Below are 18919 nucleotides of genomic sequence, written 5' to 3' on the forward strand. Positions count from 1 at the left end.
AAAGGCGCATTCCCATCAGGATGGAGTAAACAGGGTAAGAGAAACCACACATTTGCTTGGGGAAAGGAAACGATTCTGACTTTCGTCATTCACACACGTGTACCTGAACAGGAAAACCTAAGCCGAGACATGAAAACATGGACTAGTACGTTTCAGCTTTTGGATTAGGGAAGGCCTCCTCCTTCCTACAACATGCCAAACCTATAAAGAAAACTACCGATAAAATGTATGTGAAGTGCCAAGTATGACTTGTGTGACAAGAGACGGCACCACAGAAGGACCGGGACAGACTGGGAGAAAGCACGTCCCTCACGGAACTGGCGAAAGGCTCCCACCAGGGACTTCCCGCTGGCCGAGGGGTGCACGCCGTGCTCCTGATGCGCGGGCCGGGGAGCTAGAGCCATGTCATGCCACAACGAACAGCTTGTGCAGCCCAGTAATTGTTTTAAAAAAGATCCGCATCCAGAACTCGTTGAGACGTCTCATTGAGATGGAACCATGAGTCCGTCTCACAAGTCAAAACCAACCATCACGATAAAAGGGGGATCTGATAGGGTGATGCTCAAGTGATAGGACAGGTGACTCATGGAAAGGAAACGCGCGCGGCTAAGAAACAACGATCGGATCCCCTCTGTGATCCTCCCGGGAAACGTCCAGAGCTGCAGACGGTTCTCACCCTGTGAACTTGCGGGAGTTCTCTTCAGAGCACCCAGTGCAGAGAAGCCTGGAACCGCACGCCGCCTCCCGCCCCGCCGCCCAGGGTGATGGGTGCGTGCAGCCGGGCCGGGCTGGGTGGGTCTGCACGGGCCCCGCAGAGCCGGTCCCCAGCGGCTGCACGTCTGTCTGCCAGTGACGTTCCAGGCCGTACCATTGTCAAAATGCCAGTTGTCAAGAATTTTAAATGTGATTCTATACTTTTGTGATAGGATATGCTGAAGTTATCCAAAAAGCTTAATTATGCAGTGTACAGCATCCTTTATGCTTTGATGTTAAGCCTTTTAGAAAAACAGGAGGCAGGATTGCATCCACGCTGTGCTGGGACTGCGTGCCCACCTAGGGCCTGCCTGGAGCAGGAGCAGATGGGATGCTGGTTACGGAGGATTCAGGAGGAAACAGGAAAGCAGAGCCAGTGAGCGTCACTGAGGCAACTGCGACCTAGGCCCTGAGCCGGGGACCCAGGCTGAGCCCCAGCCATGGAGCTCCCCGTGCACGGGGCAGGCAGCCTGTGGGTAGGGGGCGGCCTCGCCTGCGGGCCCGCGGTCCTGCTCCAGGTTCCGCGTGTGGCTACAGGCTGCCCCAGCCGGAGGAACTGGACACAGATGCGTCCTGTCCAGAGGCACAAAAGCCCGCCCCGGCCAGAGACTGCGACCCCTCCGTGAGGAAGATGCACGGGTTTGCAGTGATGAGCATGGAGTGTTCAGGGGCCAAGGGGAGGCTCACCTGCACGAGGGCCAGGTTGCTGCTCACCACCCGGTACTGCTCCTGGGGGTCATCGATCTGCCCGGTGTTGGCCTGGATGGGGAGAGGAGCCTACCTGAGTCCCCTGGGCGCGGCCGAAGGGGTGCCCCCTCCCTGGAGGCCCCGGCAGGTCAGCAGGGGCCCCCTCATTGCCGCCAGAGCAGATGGTCCTGCTGGCTGTCAGAGGGCAACTCGGGCAGAGGGGTGGGGACACGGGCCCCTGGAGACCAGGAGCCTTTTGCCCCGACCTGGGCCAAGTGTCCTGCTGAGGAGATGTACCCAAGCCCCTCTTCTCTTGTGATAAAAAATTCAGGTCAGAGACGTGCTCCCTCCTTGAGAAGCCGTCGCCGCTCCCAATGTCATGGCCTCTGCGGGCCAAATTCAAGACAAGAAAAGGTTCAAAGAAACTGCATCTCTTGGTTCCTGTGTACTGAGCTCAGTTACTGAACGCTGACTTCTCACTCCTTGTCTGTTCTTCCCAGTAAACAGTCCAGGTTGAGAAAGGATTGACCTTAACCGTCTTTCTCCTTCCTCGGATCCTTTCAGGGTTTTATTTTCAAATAAATTGAGGCTTTAGAGTTCCAGAGTTCGTGAGAGCCCCCCAAACCCCCATCGCCCGGCCTCCCCTGACTCACGGCTCACGGGCCGCAGGTCAGCCCCCAGCTTCGTGACTGCGTGTCTGCACCGCCCAGCTTCCCACCTCCGTCCCGACCCCAGACGTGGGCGTGGCCGCCGAGCGACCTCCATGACCACCCCCGACCCCACTGGGTGTTCAGAGCCTGGCCCCTCGGGCAGGCAGGGTCGCTCACCGCGGTGGAGAGCCTCGAGGCTAGCGTCATCTCCAGGTTGCCCTTCAGACCCACCAGGGGCGGCACCAAGGTCAGCAGGTCCTTCATCTCCGTGAACACCGGCCAGTGCTGCGGGGCCGGGCCGGGCTCAGTCCAGGCTCGCGGAGCGCGCGTCCCTGCCCCGGGCCCACCCCGGGGCACCCCCTCTCCCCACGTGGCTCCCGGGCCTCAGACTGTGCTCCGCGGCCCCGCTGCGGGCTGCTGGTCCTCCTGCGGGACTTCTACTGCGTTTTTCTGGAAGGTGCTCCATCTACTGAAGGCTTATTTCACATAGACTGTCGCTTCAGCACCGGGGAGTCACCCGCTCGAGACCTGAGTCCCTGCTGTGACGGCAGCGCCCTTGCTTCTCAGCCCGCCCCTCGCTGTGTCTATGCCCTGGGGACAGAGTTTAGCCCTGCGTTCCTGCTCTGTAACCACCGTCTGACGGACGTCCGCTCTCAGCCTAACTGGGCTCGGCCTGCGTGTCACCACCCCCTTCCCGACCTTCTACAAGTTTACAATCGAAGGGACTTGTTTCCTCCCCCAGGCAGGAAAGCTGCGAAGTCTAATAACTACCTCTCTTCCTTGAGATGGGCGCAGGCGTCTCAGCCCCCCGTGAAAGTCCCCACCTCCGTGCGCCCTGCGGGGACTTGCCCTGTCCACCTGGGGCCACAGCGCCCCCAGGCCATGACCTTCCACCCCGACCCCCCTCCTGCTGGGGATCTCAGTCCTCCCAAGCCCACCCCCTACCCCACAGGGGGAGCAAGAGCTGAGCTGTCGGCTGCGACCCATCCTCCCCTCAGGGGTCACCCGGACCGGGAAAGGAGGGTCGGGAAGTGGGGTATAGACACGTCTGGGCAGGTGACCTCTGGGGGCTGTGCAGGGACAAAGCCAGCGACGCCAGGCGCCGGCAGGATGGAAGGCCAGGGCCCCGGGCGCCCGGGTCCAGGGGAGGGGCCGGCTCGGAGCTGCCTGGCCTGCAGACCCCCAGGGGGACCCTGGAAGCTTGGGGGTCTGCTGTCCAACCCCAGGGCACCTGCCCCGTGGCCTGACACCTGCGCCGGCCGTAGACATCCCCTGGGCCCCCAGTCCCCCTGGGCTCCACGCCTCCAGCCCCTAGCCGCCCTGTGGCCTTCAGCCGCACGTCCGGGTCACGTGGGCCCGAAAACTGGCAGGACGAGTCATTCAGCCCTGACACCGCCTCCCTGCGGTTCCAGTCCTGTGCACACACGCTCACGTCCCATGGACACACGCAGGAACAGGCAGGCGGGCGGGGAACCCGGGCTGTCTCTCAACTCAGCTGGCTCGCCAAGCGGGCGCTCCTTGCAGTCGCCTCCCTCCGGTGCTGGTGCCCGGGAAGCGACACGTGTGTGTTTAGAACAGAGCCGGGACGGAGTCAAGAAGGCTTCGCCCTCAGCGTCTGCATCCTGGCGCCCTGGCCCGCTCCCCTCTGTCCACACGCAGGGTCCCTCACCTGGAGTGTCCGCTGCTGCTCACACCCCCCAGACACACCACCCTGAGGCCCAGCAACGCGCCCGCCAAGTCTCCCACCCACCGCCTCCCTCCCCGCCTCCCCGCTGCCCTGTGTCTGCAGGGGGCCCAGCAGCCAGGACACAGACGCCAGGACGGTGGGGAGGCCTCCGTCTGCTCGGGGTTCAACCAGATACGCTGGAGAAACCGACCCCAAGTGGCCTCGTCCACCTGCCCAGCACGTGGCTCACCCGGATCTGAGAAGGGCAGACACTGTCCTTGGGGTTCCCGGTGCCCACGTGCACAGTAAACCCCAGGGAGGTCTGGGAGGGGCCACAGGATCGGCAGCAAGGGGCCCATAGGGGTGTGGCCAGGGCTTAACCTCGTTTCGTGGGGAGAAACGCCGACTCCCCACTTGGGTGGAAACAGTCTTGGGACGATACTAGCTGACACTCCAGCCCCTCACAGGCCTCAGTCCCCAGACCCCCAAACGGGCTCCTAGCCCCAGATGGCGCGGGTGACCCTGGCCCCGGCCCATCACATGGCCACCTAGGGGCCGTCCATGGGGCCGGCGATCAGGCCTGAGGCCGGGCGTGCGTGGCTCCAGGCAGCACGGCCTGCACATCCCAGGGCTGAGCCAGGCACACCCCCCACCACGCGGGCTTCCCCCTGGGAGCCCCAAGGCTGCAGCCGGGGGCGGGGATGAGCAGGGAGTGCGGAGCGAGGGAGCCCTCACACACCGCGTCTGCCAAGCGGGAAGAGGGCAGAGGTTGTGATCTCCAGGGCCGCTGGCCCTCCTGAGGGCTTGTGCTCTGGGCCTCCTCCTGGACAGGACCCCAGAGAGTCGGGAGGGCTGTCCTGCCATCCAGCCGGGCTCTTCCAGCGTCCACAGGAGGGTGACCTGGGAGGGTGACCTGGGGGGCAGCTCCAGGGAAAAGCAGGTGGTGGGGACCCAGCTCCAGCTGGCAGCAGTTGAGCAAGGGCACCATCCAGTGGGCACCGTGCACTGGGCTGGGCGGTGGGGATGTCCCGAGAGCCTCGCTCAGAGCCGGGGCCCCCGGGGGGACGTCAGATGCCCCTCCAGCCCAGGGAGATGGGATGCCACCTGATGTCCCCTTGGGTGACTGGGTGTCAACCCCAGTCGCGTCTGTGCACACAATGCAGTGTCATGCACACGCCACCCCCCCAAGGTGAGAGGTGACCCCCCATCCTGCATCCCCACCCTACATCCTCACGGACATGCCCAGTGTCTCCATGACACACTCTCCCTGCCTCTGTGACCCAAAGGGGGCTCCTGGAGCTGACCCGGAGCGCATAGACCCCCAAGCCTCCCAGCAAACACTCCTGATGGAGACCCCAGCTCCACATGCCCTGTCCCACCTGGACCGCTGCCATGCTCAGCACCCCGCCCCCCTGCCCCGAGAGGCCCCCGGCACCCTCGGGCCACCAGGCCAGCCCCATGACCCTGCCCAGCTCACAGGCGGAGAGGCTGAGGCAGGGATGCCTGATCCCCCTCGAGAGGAGACAGAGGCAGGATTTGAGCCCCCAGGCCCCGCATCCAAGCAGTTCCAGCTTCCAGGCTGGGCGTCCCTGCAGGCCGACTGTGCAAGGGCGTCAGGAGCTCTGGACCTCAGGTGCCCGCATCCGCAGGACCTTAGGTGCCCGCATCCCCAGGAGGACCCGCCTGCCCGCCCCCAAGCCCAGTCCCCCTGCCCGGCCCTGGGCCTGTCCTGCGGGGTCTGACACCTGGCGCCCCTCGTACGCACCTGCACGCGGTTCATGAGCAGCCCGGCTGCCACCACACCCAGGCCGGACAGCAGCACCGGCACCAGGACCTGGCCCATGATGCTGGCAGCAGGCTCGGGGGGCGCCCCCCGGGGCCAGCGGGCAAGCTCGCAGCGCACGCCTCTCAGCCTCCCGCCCTGGAAGCGGAGCTCCAGGCTCAGCCGGGTGACCGCCATGGCCAGGCCAGGACAGCCTCCCCGCCCAGGGCGCCCACACCAGGCTGTGTCTCCCAAGGGGTCCACGCGGGCGGAGCTGCCAGCCTCGGGGGTGGTCCTTACCACCCCTCGGCCAAACCCGGAGTGAACGAGTGGGGAACAAAGGCGGCGACTGAGCCTGGCCACTCCTGCCGCGCACCTCCGCGGGCCAGGCTCTCCCCGCTGCAGGGGCCGCCGTGTCCACGGCAGCCTCCCCCAGCTGGCTGCCCACGCAGACACTCCCTGTCCCCCCGGAGCGACCTTGGTGGCGGCCAGCTGCCCGGCCCACGCTGGCCGGGGCTGCACCAGGGAGCTGGGCCACGTGAGGCCAGCCTGGCTGAGAGCGTGCGGGACCCGCCCCCCAGGCAGCTCTGAGCCCCTGAGACCTGTCACCCCTCAAGATCCAGAGGCCGCATCCCACGGCCACTCAACCCCCGTGTCCGGGGCTTACGGCCACAGTGAGGCAGCACTCACAGAAGGAACGTGGCCCTGCTCTCCTGAGGGATGCAGACCCGGAAGGGGCTTCCAGGGCCCAGGCTCGTCCTGACATGGTCAGACCAGCCCCGACCCCGACCCCGACCCTGAGGGCAAGGGGGTCCTGACATGCAGAGAATGAGGGTCTGCTGTGCCTCCCACAGGGGCCGGGGCAGCGTCCAGGCCTGGAAGCAGGCTCAGCAGGGTCAAGGCCACAGGGCACAGAGCCTGGACCTGCCCACGGCAGGCCTGATGTTGGCCAGAGGGGTCCCCGGGGCCAGCCAGGCCCACGCCACGGAAAGGGGAGTGGAATCGCGACCGCAACGAGGACAGAACGCCGTGCACCGCGACTCACAGGGTGAACGGTCCGCCGTGACCCCGGCGACGCCTCGCACCCTTCACATGCACACAGGCCACAGCCCGTCCATTACCAGACCCTCAAGACGGCCCCGGGACGCCCGCCAAGAAAGCACGGCCTCCAGAGGCCCTGAGATGGCTTGGCCCACAGCCACCCCCAGGGAGCAGCCCAGGGGGACCAACCCTCATCCAACGTTGGCGCCTCCCGACCCCGGTGACCGCCTCTGAGATGAGGGTCAGCGTGTCCACATGGGCAGGGGGTTGAGAGTGCGGCACGTTTCTAAGGACAGCGGGGCAGGGGCTGAGTGTGAGGCCACTGTGTTCAAGACAGACCCCTCTCGGCGGGCCCTGTCTGGACACTGGCCGCCCCAGTCCCCAGGCCGGCAGCTGGACCGGGCCCCGCAGCCACTAGTGACCACTTCTGGCCCTAGCACCTCCTGTGATGTCTTTCTAGTTCTGACCATGGTCCAGCGTCATAATCCACCTGTAATCCTGCACCGTGGGCCTCTGAGCCACTCCCGTCAGGACAGAAGATGAGGGAAAAGAGCTGTTTTCGTGTTTCACACAGGAAGAGGCCCCCAAGGGAGCACATATACATCGTTACAACAACGCTTCTCATTTTTGTTCAAAAAATAATGAGAAATGAACACATACACACAAGCAGTTAACAGTTCAGAAGGCTATACACCAAGATGCTAAAAGTGGGTGTGCCTTTGGGGGTGGGACCCTGAGTGACCTTATTTCATAACTTCCTGCGCATCTACCGTGGCTGCTGGCTTCTAGGAACCATCACACACACTCCACTAAACACAAATGAAAGGAGCCCTTGTGTGCGGGGAGCTATTCCTTTCCCGGGCGGCCTGGGAACAAGACGTGTCCTAACCCAGGAAACCAGGAATGTGATTCCAGCAGGAGCTCAGCTGCACTCCGGGCGGTGCTGGGCAGCAGGAGGAATCTGGGTGATCTTGAAGGGTCCTGCCCTCCTTGGGCCTCAGACTGCCGCCCCAGCCCCCCAGGAGGGTCTCAGTCCCCTCTGTTCAGAACCTCCCAGAAACGGGAGCCCAGCCCCCGAGGGCCCAGAGCCATCGTGTCAGAACCACCCCGCCCCCGACTCACCAGCGAGGGCGATTGTCTCGGGGTCCTCAGTGGGGACCACCTTTTCCCAGGAGCACAGCCTCCCGTCCTCAAGGTCACCTTGAGCCCGGACTGGTTCTGAGCAAACTGGTCACTCTTAAAGGCCTGAATGCCCCCAGCCCGTGCGGACCCAGTGGTCAAGGCAGTCATGTTTTCAGTAACAAACAGGAAGGTGGTCTTCATTTCTGCTTCCGCCGTGGCCAGCCTGGCCCACCTGTGAACTCGCGGGACCGAAGCCTCCAGCATGCCGGTGGCCTACTCCCTCGTCCGAGGCCTCCCCCCCGGCCCCCTGCCCAAGGCCACCCAGCCGCCCCCACAAGGCTGCCGCCACCCAGCTCCGCCCCCTTGTTCCCCCGGAGCCCAGGGGCCCCGCCCGGACCCCGACTAGCCCGTGGCATCAGACGGGCCAGTCACCCCTCGGGGGAGCCAGGCACATACGCCTACAAGCCTGCCCCCCAGGCAGCTCAGACTCCTGAGCTCAGCTCTCACAGGCAGGACCCTCTCAGGCCTGGGGAGTGTGGCTGAGAAACAAAGACCTCCTCTGCCCAGGGTGGGGGGGGCGGCCACCCCCAGGACGCCCTGACCCTGACCCAGCTGCTTTCCGCTGACTGACGAGATCCCGACATGGTGAAGGCCCTGGGACGGAGCCCCGGGACGGAGGCCAGCTGTGTGGCCACCCTCCCTCTGAGAGCTTGGTGTGGCCTGTTCTTAGTCCTGGACAAAAACAGACAGCCTCACCGTGGACGATGACAACCTTGCAGCTGGCATTCCATCCGAGGGCCCACACCCAGCACCCGGGACTGGGGAGACGCTGACCCCCCAGATGGCAACCCCTAAGTGTGCCTGCTGCTGGAGGTGCGGTGTCCATGCTCTGCCCAGTGCCCAGCTCAACAGCCTCTCGGGGCCTTTCCCTTCATTTCTCAAGGTCAGCCCGCATCTCCTGGGGGGCCTGCCACCACCTCTGGCGTCACCACCAGCCAGCGATGGGAAGATGCCGGTCCTTGGACGTGTCGTCAGCTGGAGGTGACGCCACTGTCCGCCCGCGCAGTTGCCCTGCCCTGGAAACCGTATTCTGGGAGACGCCAAGTTTCCTTCTGACCCTGCCCACATGAGCTCGGGTTTCCTGGGACCTGCCGCGGCTGAGACTGCCCTGAAACAGCGGCGGGAATCAGGTGCTCGCGGGCGATCCAGGGCCTGGAGTCTACCCACGAGGTGGCAGAGAAGGCACAGTAATGGGAAGCCTGGGGAGACCTGTAGCAACCCAGTTGGGTGCCTGAGACGGGCCAGAGGAACACGACAGGGGTGTCAAAGTCTCTCTGTGGAGCTATGGTTCTGGGGTAGGTTCTTACACATGAGCACGGCACTACAACCCGGGTGGTCTGAGACCTGCGGCTCCAAGTACAACTTATAAACTGGCGTGTGTGCAAGGGATTTATATCTGTGTGTGTGAACATACAGATATGCATCCACGCGTGTACAAATACACATATGTACGTGATCTGGACACCTGCGCGTGTACCTGCTCGATGATATTATATTGGTATGAACACGTGATGAAATAGGCTTTTTGAAAATCTCTGGGATAGAGAATAAGACTGCAGGGCACGCGAAGAGGCTGGCGGCAGGGCGTGGGGAGGAGGGATTTTGCAGGGGAGGCCTTGGGGGGGTGCTTCGGGGCGTGGACGCCCCCTGGTGCTGACTCACCACCGGTGTGAGAAGCGTGTGGGGCTGGAGGGCACCAGGTCATGGAAGGAAGGAGAGGGCAGAGGGTCTGGGGCTGAGTCAGCCGGGGGCAGAGACTCTGGCATCACAGAAGCCCTGGTGAGGCCTGACGAGTTCCACGAGGAGTCTGAGGGGCAGCTGGCTGCCATGGGGACCTGGACAGGGCCCGGAAGGGCCACTGAGACCCCTGTGGTGGGGAGAGCAGGTAGTGGAAGGAAGCGGGGGGCACGCAGGATGGACAGTGGGGACTGTGGCCCCGGTGAAGGCAGTGACCAATCACTGTGGCCACGAGGGGACATGGGTCCAGCATCAAGAAGGGTTGCCAAGGTTTCAAGAGCAAACAGGGGTCTGAATCTTTATGTGGCACCTCCTGATTTTTAAGTGTTGGTTTAAAAAATGTTTGTATGTGAGAGTTGGGCTATAAAGAAAGCTGAGTGCCGAAGAATTGATGCTTTTGAACTGTGGTGTTGGAGAAGACTCTTGAGAGTCCCCTGGACTGCAAGGAGATCCAACCAGTCCATCCTAAAGGAGATCAGTCCTGAATATTCATTGGAAGGACTGATGCTGAAGCTGAAGCTCCAATACTTTGGCCACCTGATGCGAAGAGCTGACTCATTTGAAAAGACCCTGATGCTGGGAGGGATTGGGGGCAGGAGAAGGGGACAACAGAGGATGAGATGGCTGGATGGCATCACTGACTCAAAGGGCATGAGTTTGAGTAAAGTCTGGGAGTTGGTGATGGACAGGGAGGCCTGAAGTGGTGCGGTTCATGGGGTCGCAAAGAGTCGGACAAGACTGAGCGACTGAACTGAACTAAAAAAGTTTAAAGCACCAGCCTTACCGGCTAAGTGGCAGACTAGGACTCAAACCCTGCCTGGATCCAAATCAGTGAAAGGCAGGCCCGGGTTCCCTGGGCAGGGACCTGCCACAAACAGGAGGCAGGGCCAGCCCGCCTCATCTGGCCACGCAGGCCCGGGTTCCCTGGGCGTGGACCCTGCCACAAACAGGAGGCAGGGCCAGCCCGCCCCATCTGGCCACGCAGGCCCGGGTTCCCTGGGCGTGGACCCTGCCACAAACAGGAGGCAGCGGCCAGCCCGCCCCATCTGGCCACGCAGGCCCGGGTTCCCTGGGCGTGGACCCTGCCACAAACAGGAGGCAGCGGCCAGCCCGCCCCATCTGGCCACGCAGGCCCGGGTTCCCTGGGCAGGGACCCTGCCACAAACAGGAGGCAGCGGCCAGCCCGCCCCATCTAGCCACGCAGGCCCGGGTTCCCTGGGCAGGGACCTGCCACAAACAGGAGGCAGGGCCAGCCCGCCCCATCTGGCCACGCAGGCCCGGGTTCCCTGGGCAGGGACCCTGCCACAAACAGGAGGCAGGGCCAGCCCGCCCCATCTGGCCACGCAGGCCCGGGTTCCCTGGGCGTGGACCCTGCCACAAACAGGAGGCAGGGCCAGCCCGCCCCATCTGGCCACGCAGGCCCGGGTTCCCTGGGCGTGGACCCTGCCACAAACAGGAGGCAGGGCCAGCCCGCCCCATCTGGCCACGCAGGCCCGGGTTCCCTGGGCGTGGACCCTGCCACAAACAGGAGGCAGCGGCCAGCCCGCCCCATCTGGCCATGCAGGCCCGGGTTCCCTGGGCGTGGGACCCTGCCACAAACAGGAGGCAGGGGCCAGCCCGCCCCATCTGGCCATGCAGGCCCGGGTTCCCTGGGCGTGGGACCCTGCCACAAACAGGAGGCAGGGGCCAGCCCGCCCCATCTGGCCATGCAGGCCCGGGTTCCCTGGGCGTGGACCCTGCCACAAACAGGAGGCAGGGCCAGCCCGCCCCATCTGGCCACCCATTCCAGATGGTCTCTGTTCTCAGCTCCTTCCAATCAGCAGAAATGACCTGGCTGCTAACGGCTTCAGGGATCCTTAGGAACCACACCCTCCCAGGGAGAGACTGCACTGATGAAGGAATGGGGCTCTGACCGTCAGAGAACAAGAGAGGGGTGGCGCGTTGGCTACTTTGTCGTCTGGTTCCTAACTGTACGGTGGTCTGTTAGGGTATAAACTGAGGGCCCTGCCTCCCCTCAAAGACTGACGACAAGAGAAGTCAGCCCTCAGGGAGTGATAATCAGAACAGGAGTGGACACTTGACGGCAGGGTCAATTCTGAGAGATTCCAGTGGGAAGAGGAGAGGGTGGGATGATTTGAGAGCAAAGCACCAAAGCACACACAGTGCTACACGTGAAACGAAACCAGCGAGAGGCGACGCACAGAGCAGGCCCCCCAAGCCGGCGCTGTGACGCCCTCCAGGATGGGGGCGAGGGAGGCGGGGGCTCAGGGTGGAGGGGACACGGGTACGTGCTGTGCGTGCTCAGTCGCTCAGTCGTGTCTGAGTCTTTGCGACCCCATGGCTGTAGCCCACCAGGCTCCTCTGTTCATGGGGATTTCCTAGGCAAGGCTACTGGAGTGGGTTGCCATGCCCTCCTCCAGGGGATCTTCCCAACCCAGGGATCGAATCCAGGTCTCTCACATTGCAGGCAAATTCTTTACCAGCTGAGCGACCGGGGAAGCCTGGACACATGCATACCTATGGCTGATTCACACCAATATATGGCAAAACCCATCACAACACTCTAAAGTGATCATCCTCTAATTAAATACATTAATTTTTAAAAGAATTGGGGAGGCTGATAATGGGTTGACAAACAAGTCTCTTGTTTTTCAAGAGCATGTATACAAAGCACTGACACCAAAGGCCGCCCTCCCCTCTAAGCATAGCATCTTGCTTGAACATGAAACAGAGCTGAGAGAGAAAGAGGCGGCACTCTGACACCATTTAAGCACCTGGACCATGCCATGCCTGAAATCCAACCCCTCAGCTATTCCAGTTATATGAGCTAATGATTGTCTTTTAAAGCGTACCCTGGGTCAAAGTTCATCTCTGTCGTCCGTAACTGAAAGACTCCTGCCCGAAAGACTCCTGCCCAAATGATAGAGAAGTGGTGTGCGAGAGCAGAAGGCCCCGCCCCCGACCGCAAGCTGGACAGTGCGCAGCGCCTCCTCTCCAGGCGGGCACTGGACAGCACCTCACCCCCAACACCCTCATCTGTCCCCTCCTACCTGGAAATAGTGCAGAAGGATGCCTGCTCCAGACAGCCCTAGGCCTGCAAACAGGAAGGGCAGGGTCACCTGGCTGCCGATGGACCAGGCGGTCTCCCTGCTGAGCTCGGGCCCCGGGCGCGTGGAGGCCGCCCTCGGGCTGTCGGGGCCGCTCCCTGCGCCGAGGGCCTGCAGCAGCCCCAGCTCCTCCGGCCGGCGCTGGCGGGTCTCCATGGCGGCCACAGGAGCACAGCTGGGCCCTGACAGCCTCAACCTGGGGGCACAAGCAACAGACGCAAAGGTTGGAGAGAATGAGTAAGTCAACAAGCCTGTGGCTGACCAAGACAGACAGACTCAGGTCTTTAGGAGGGAACATTACTTCCAAACTTAAACATTTTTAAATAATTATGAGGGAATCGTAGGTATGCTGACAAATTAGAAAACCTAGATGAAATGCACAAATTCCTAGAAACATACAGACTAACTAAAACAAAACTTTTAATGTAGAAGACCTATAACAGAAGACTGAATTAGTCATGAAAATACTCTCATAAAGAAAATTCCAAGATCAGACGACTTCAGTGGTGAATATCAAGCACGCAGGTTGAAAAGGAAGTAGTGTAACTACCTCCATGTAGAAATGGCATGTGCTGTACATAGAAAACCCTGAGGAATACGTATACACACGCACACACACATGCACACGTATGTATACACAGATGCACACACACAACTATTGTAACTGATAAACAAACACATTAAGGTCGTAGGATACAAAATGGTTAGAAAAAAGTTGTTGTATTTCTATACACTAGCAACAAACAATCCAAAAATTCAGAAAACAGCTGCATCTGCAATAGCATCAAAAAGCACAAGCTACGTAAGAACACATTCCACAAAAGAAGTGTAAAACTTTGACCCTGGAAACTGGAAAATACTGTTGAAAGAAAATGTTATAAACCCAGCAAATGGAAACATATTCCATGTTCACAGGTCAGAAGACTTAATATTTGCTAAGAGGGCAATATTTTTCAACTGATCTACAGATTCAGGGCGATCCCTGTTCAAATTTGGCCAATTTTGGTGAAAATGACATGATGATCCCAGACTTCATGTGGAAACGCAAGGGACCCAGAAGCATAAACAGCCTTGGAGGAAAGTGTTCAGAGTTAGAGAACACGCACTTGAGTTCAAGACTGAACCGTGAACTACAGTGCAAAGTCCAGACGACAGTAGGGTAAGACTAGAAACAAGGTCAGTGAGACCCAACTGAGGATCCTGGAGAAAGCCACACACCTACGGTCAGCTGGTTTTCAACAAGGAGGCCCGCGCTATTCAATGTTCAAACAAAAGTCTTTTCGACAGCCCCCGGTGCTGAGACGCCACGTGCACAGGAGTGAGTCTGGATCCTTACCTCAGAGCATACACAAAACTACCTCAGAGTGGGTCAGAGGCCTCAGCTAAGAGCTAAAACCGTGAAACAGAGGAGAGCATAGGTGAGAGCACAGGGCCCTTGGATGAGGCTCTGGTTCCTTAGATGTGACGTTCAAAGTGCAAGAGACCAAAGAAAAGTTAAGTAGAATGGGGCTTCATCAAAATGTCAGAGTTTGATATTTCAGAGAACTCAATCAAGACAGCGAAAAGACCACTCGCAGAATGAGAGGATATTTGCCAATCATATATCTGATCAGGGTCTGGTTTCCAGAATACAAAATGAGCAGAACACAACAATAAACCCAACTGAACTCTGGCACAGGAGTTGAATTCCCCAAAGAAGATTACACAGCAGCCATAAGCAAGCACGTTAAAAGATGCTCAGCACTAGCTGTTTGGAAAATGCAGAACAAAACTACAGGAAGATGCCACTGAGGGTGGCATTTTCAAGGGTGTTCCATGTTGATAAACAAGTCAGCACGCCGTTCCTTTTTAAGGCTGAGTAACATCCCATCGTGTGGCTGGATCACAAATTGCTCAGCCCCTCGTTCCGGCTGTTGGGGCTAATGCGGCCCTGAACATTCTCGGGCAAGTCGCTGTGTGGACAGGGGCTTTCTGTCCTCCTGAACTGGACATTTCAAAGGGAGATTTTTGGTGATTTTACATCTCAGCAGAAAGTATATATGAATCACTTACGAATTAAGGTCAAGGAGCAGAACGCCCCCAGCCTCCCCAAACCCCGAGCCCCTCTCTGAAACACCGGCTCCCCACCCGTGCCCACACCTCCATGCCCTGCCCTTAGCTCCCCCAGCACTAACATCAGGTCTGGGACCGGATCACTCACTGGTGCTGTCCACAGCAGGGGGGCAGGGCCACTCCTGACCACTCACTGGGCGCGAGATACTGGACCCAGTAGCTGCCTTCCCACCCTGCTGGCCTCTGCTTCAGGGAGCCCTGGAACCCGGGGACCGGAATCCCAGCTCCTCCTCCCCACACAGGCGTGTCCTCGGAAGAGTCACATTTCTGTGCTTCCACAGGGTGGCGAAGAGGTAAGGGAATAAGATGACCTGCATCGCAGGACACGTGGCCTGCCCGCACCCGGCACAAGCTCTCGGAGGCTCTGCGGTTTCAGGTCAGCGCTCTTTATTACGGTCTCAGGGGAGCGCCTGGGGGCCCTTAAAGGCCGGCGGCGCCAGACCCACCCGGGCGCTTTCAGATCCGCGGCGGGGGAGGGGCGCGGGTCTCAGAGCTGCCCGAACGACAGCGCCCCTCTCCCGCTGCGAGCCGGGGGATGCTCGCCTCCCCTGGCCGGGTCCCGCGGACCGAACCTGCAGCCCCCAGCCCTGCCTCTTCCGCGAGCGCGCTGCTCCACCCTCCCCGGGCCTGGACCCGCGTGCTGCGCGCTTCGTGCGCCCCGCCCCGGGCCTCAGAGTCCCCTGCTGACCGCTCCGTGCACCCCGCCCCGGGCTCAGCTGGCGCAGCGCCGCACTCACCGGACGCCCTCGGCGGCGGCGGGAAGCTGCTCGTCAGGAGGAGCAGCGCGGCCGCCTGGGCCACCGAGAAGGCGGGACGGCGACAGTCTACCCAAGCCCGCCCAGGACCCGGAGTCCCCGCCCCCGCACCGGAGTCCCCGCCCCCGCCCCGCCCAGGACTCGGAGTCCCCGCCCCTGAACCTGAGCCCCCGCCCCAATCCAGGGTTCCTCTGGTCCGGTGCCGCCCTCGCCCCGCAGGCCGAGCGGACCAGGACTCGGGGAGGGGGGGGGGCTGGGGGAGGACCGGGCCCCGGGGCGGGAGCTGGGGAAGGGCCGGGCCGCAGAGCGCCTTCCCCATCCTCGAGCGGTGACGCCGGGTCCTCGGGACTCTGGCGCCGAGACCCGCCCAGCGCGGGGGTGGGGAGGGGCTCGGCCGGGGCGGACGCGGGGAGCCGGTCGGCCCGGGGGAGGGGCGTAAGGGCCCGCCTGTCCCCGCCGGCTCGTCCCGGAAGCGCTCGGGAGGCCTGGGCATGCGCTTCACTGCGCCCTTTTCCCCCCTCTGAATCCCGCCCCCGCACGCATTTTTGTTTTTCCTCCAACAGTCATTTTAAAGCATCCAGCAGACATGTTACACCTGTACATCAATTCAATCCAGTCGCTCAGTCGTGTCCAACTCTGAGACCCCATGGACCGCAGCACGACGGGCCTCCCTGTCCATCACCAACTCCCGGAGTTTACCCAAATTCATGTCCAAGTCGGTGATGCCATCCAACCATCTCATCCTCTGTCGTCCCCTTCTCCTCCCGCCTTCAATCTTTCCCAGCATCACCTGTACATACTTAAGTCTTTAGTGGATAAGGCCAGTTTTCTCAGACATCCCCATAAAATCAGCATCATATTGACAAAGTTGACAGCACCCAGCGGTTCAGTTTTCCCCGATGGACTCAAAACTGTCTTTTGACCATTGGCTTGTTCTGGCCAAGGTAGGAGGAAGGGTGAGACACGCCCCCCGCCGCAGGGGGGTCTCAGGCGCCACTCACCTGCAGGGTTTCCTGGGAGCATGCTCAGGGTGGAGTCAGAATGGGGCTACCCTCTGCAGGGAGGGGAAGGGTGCAGCCTGGCCCCAGAGTGACTCCCTCAGGGACTGGAGTTTCGGACCTGCTCGCACGGGAAGCCCACCTGCCCTTCGGTGCCGCTGCTCAACGGACCCCCGGAGCACACGGCTGCCCCGCCTCCTTAAGGCTCGGCGGACCCGGGGAGTGTCAGGCGCTTGTCCTCGGCCTTCCTAGCTCCTTGGAGGCGTCTTGGCCACGTCCCTGTGCTATATTAAGGAGGATATTTTTGCCTCTCGCACTGTGAATTCCCCAGGGGACTCTGTGGGTTCATCCTGTTTCCCACCTCCAGAAAAGACCTGGCAATGAGAGTATCTGGGAGGTGGTCCCAGGAATCCCTGTAGGACAGTGCAGGTTGGGCAGGCAGGGGAGGCAGCCATGGGCCCCCGGAGCTCAGCCCTGTCCTGCTGGGATGCTGGGGGCCTCAGAGTACCCCCACCCCAGGCCCTGCACAGCTCCCATCCTGCCCATCCCTAAGTGAGGGCTGGTGTTTACTGGACTGCAGTGCCCTGGACCTTCAGGCCAGGCAGGTAGGTGGCTGCCCCCTAGCAGAGAGCCCTCCTGGGAATCCCCGAAGGTCCCATGGGCCGGCTGCAGAGGTGCAGATGGCATGGTGTGTGCTTTCCAGACATCACCGCTGACCCCCAGGGCCCCTCTGTGAGCTGATGAAGAAACTCGGGAAGAGTCACTGCACTCGCCCAAGCCCACACCTGGAGAGTCAGAGGCAGGTCGGACCGCTGTCTCCACCGGCCAGCTCTGTGGACAAATTCAGGACCTAGGTGAGCAAATGCAGGACCACCCTCTGGTCACCCAGGGTCTAGCTGAGAGGTGACTGCTCCGTGGGTTATCTGGCTTTGGTATTCAATTCATATCACATGTATATATGAATCAGTAAAATTCTCAGGAATGAAATTTGTTCTCTGATGACCCTGAAAACATGTCAAGGCCCTCGCATTTCCCACCTCCACCCATGAGGAGACAGGCCTGCTCTCCAAAGCATCCCGCGGTGCTGGCTCCAAGGTGGGGGGGTCAGAGGTGGGGGACCCCTGCCCCTGCCATAAGGCTTCCCAGGGCAGGCAGGCAGGGGGTTTTCTCCACCCTACAGGCCAATTCCCAAGCAGGAGGACTTACCTGCTAGCAGTAACAGGGACTCAGGTGTGGCTGAACTGCAGGTTCCTCCTCAAGCTGGGGTGTCAGGAGCGATGGTCCGGCTCCTAGGACCCAACCTGGGGAGCTGCGGAGGGAGCAGCTGCCGGGAAGACACCCCAGGGCCCTGGACCTGAAGGATCGAGGTGACAGAGCTGCCACTAAAAATAGTCTCACAGGTCTGGCTGACTTCGTGTTGCAGAGAGGCTGGCAAAGGAGGAGACCTGGGGTCAGTGAGAGCCTGTCCCCTGGCGCCACCCCAAAGGCAATGCCCTGGTGTGGAGGTTGGCAGGGTGTTAAAAAGATGAATGCCAAGTGGGCTTGTCGTACATCGTCAGTGTCAGCATCTGTGACAGTGTGATTTATTTGTAAGACACACACTTGATTTTCATCTGCGGTTCCCAGCAAAGAGTTCCTTAAACCCTTGGAATTCCCTTTGGTGAGCAGGATGAAGGTGTTTTTTTTTCCTGCAGATGAGGTGACTCCGGGAAATCTTACCCAAGAGGAGGGGCCACCGGCCGCCAGGGGAGCCACCATGTGACCAGAGCTCAGAACGAGGGTCCCAGCCCCTGGCCTTCGGGGAGGGGAGGGGCTGGAGGTGTGATCAGTCGCCAGAGGCAAGTCAGTTATGCTGGGGAAGGAATCCTCCAGGGAAGCCCCAAAGGAGGGGCCCAGAGAGCCTCTGCAGGGGGGAGACTGCGAGAGAAGGGGGGGCCTGGGGAAGGTGTGGGAGCTTGGGATCCTCCCACCTGCAGGGGGGAGACTGCGAGAGAAGGGGGGCCTGGGGAAGGTGTGGGAGCTTGGGATCCTCCCACCTGCCACTGTGTCTCTTCCACCTGCATGTTTCTGAGTCACACCCTTTTATTAATATAAGGAAAAAACCTCCGATCTAGCAAGTAAAGTGTTCCTGAATTCTGTGAGCTCCTCTGGCAAAGTAACTGGACCTGCAGAGAGGGTTGTGGCGGGGTGGTCAGCGAGGGTGGCGGGAGTCGCTCTGCTCTGCAGCTGGTGGGTCAGGACCACACATGCCCACCTGAGGCTGGGGGCGGGGAGAGCCTCTCAGGACCACACCCTTAACCTGAGGGAGACAGTGGCAGAACAGAGCTCCACTGAGGACCCCCAGCTGGTGTCTGAAGTGGGAGTCTCTTGGGGGCGAAGTCTTGCTGTGTCCAGGGAGATGGAGTCAGGACTGGCTTGAGCTGACCCAACTGTGTCTGAGAACCGCCGGTGTCTGGGGACGCCCTCCAC

General features: G+C 61.1%; 1 protein-coding gene across 10 annotated transcripts in view; it reads right to left on the minus strand.

The window, feature by feature from the left end:
- The window catches only part of SLC41A3 (solute carrier family 41 member 3), a 23933-nt gene extending 6153 nt beyond the window's left edge, over nucleotides 1-17780 (minus strand). The window contains exons 1-4 of one of the 10 annotated variants that reach the window (XM_061397337.1): nucleotides 17657-17780; nucleotides 12529-12781; nucleotides 2268-2375; nucleotides 1441-1512 (exon numbers count right to left, since the gene is read on the minus strand). In XM_061397337.1, the coding sequence (XP_061253321.1) occupies nucleotides 1441-1512; nucleotides 2268-2375; nucleotides 12529-12741 (393 nt within the window). In that variant the 5' untranslated portion in view covers nucleotides 12742-12781; nucleotides 17657-17780. The other 9 variants (XM_061397332.1, XM_061397336.1, XM_061397338.1 and 6 more) reach the window with 9 other exon arrangements.
- Between the last annotated feature and the right edge of the window lie 1139 nt (nucleotides 17781-18919).

Source organism: Bos javanicus, chromosome 22 (assembly GCF_032452875.1).
Source record: "Bos javanicus breed banteng chromosome 22, ARS-OSU_banteng_1.0, whole genome shotgun sequence".
NCBI lineage: Eukaryota > Metazoa > Chordata > Mammalia > Artiodactyla > Bovidae > Bos > Bos javanicus.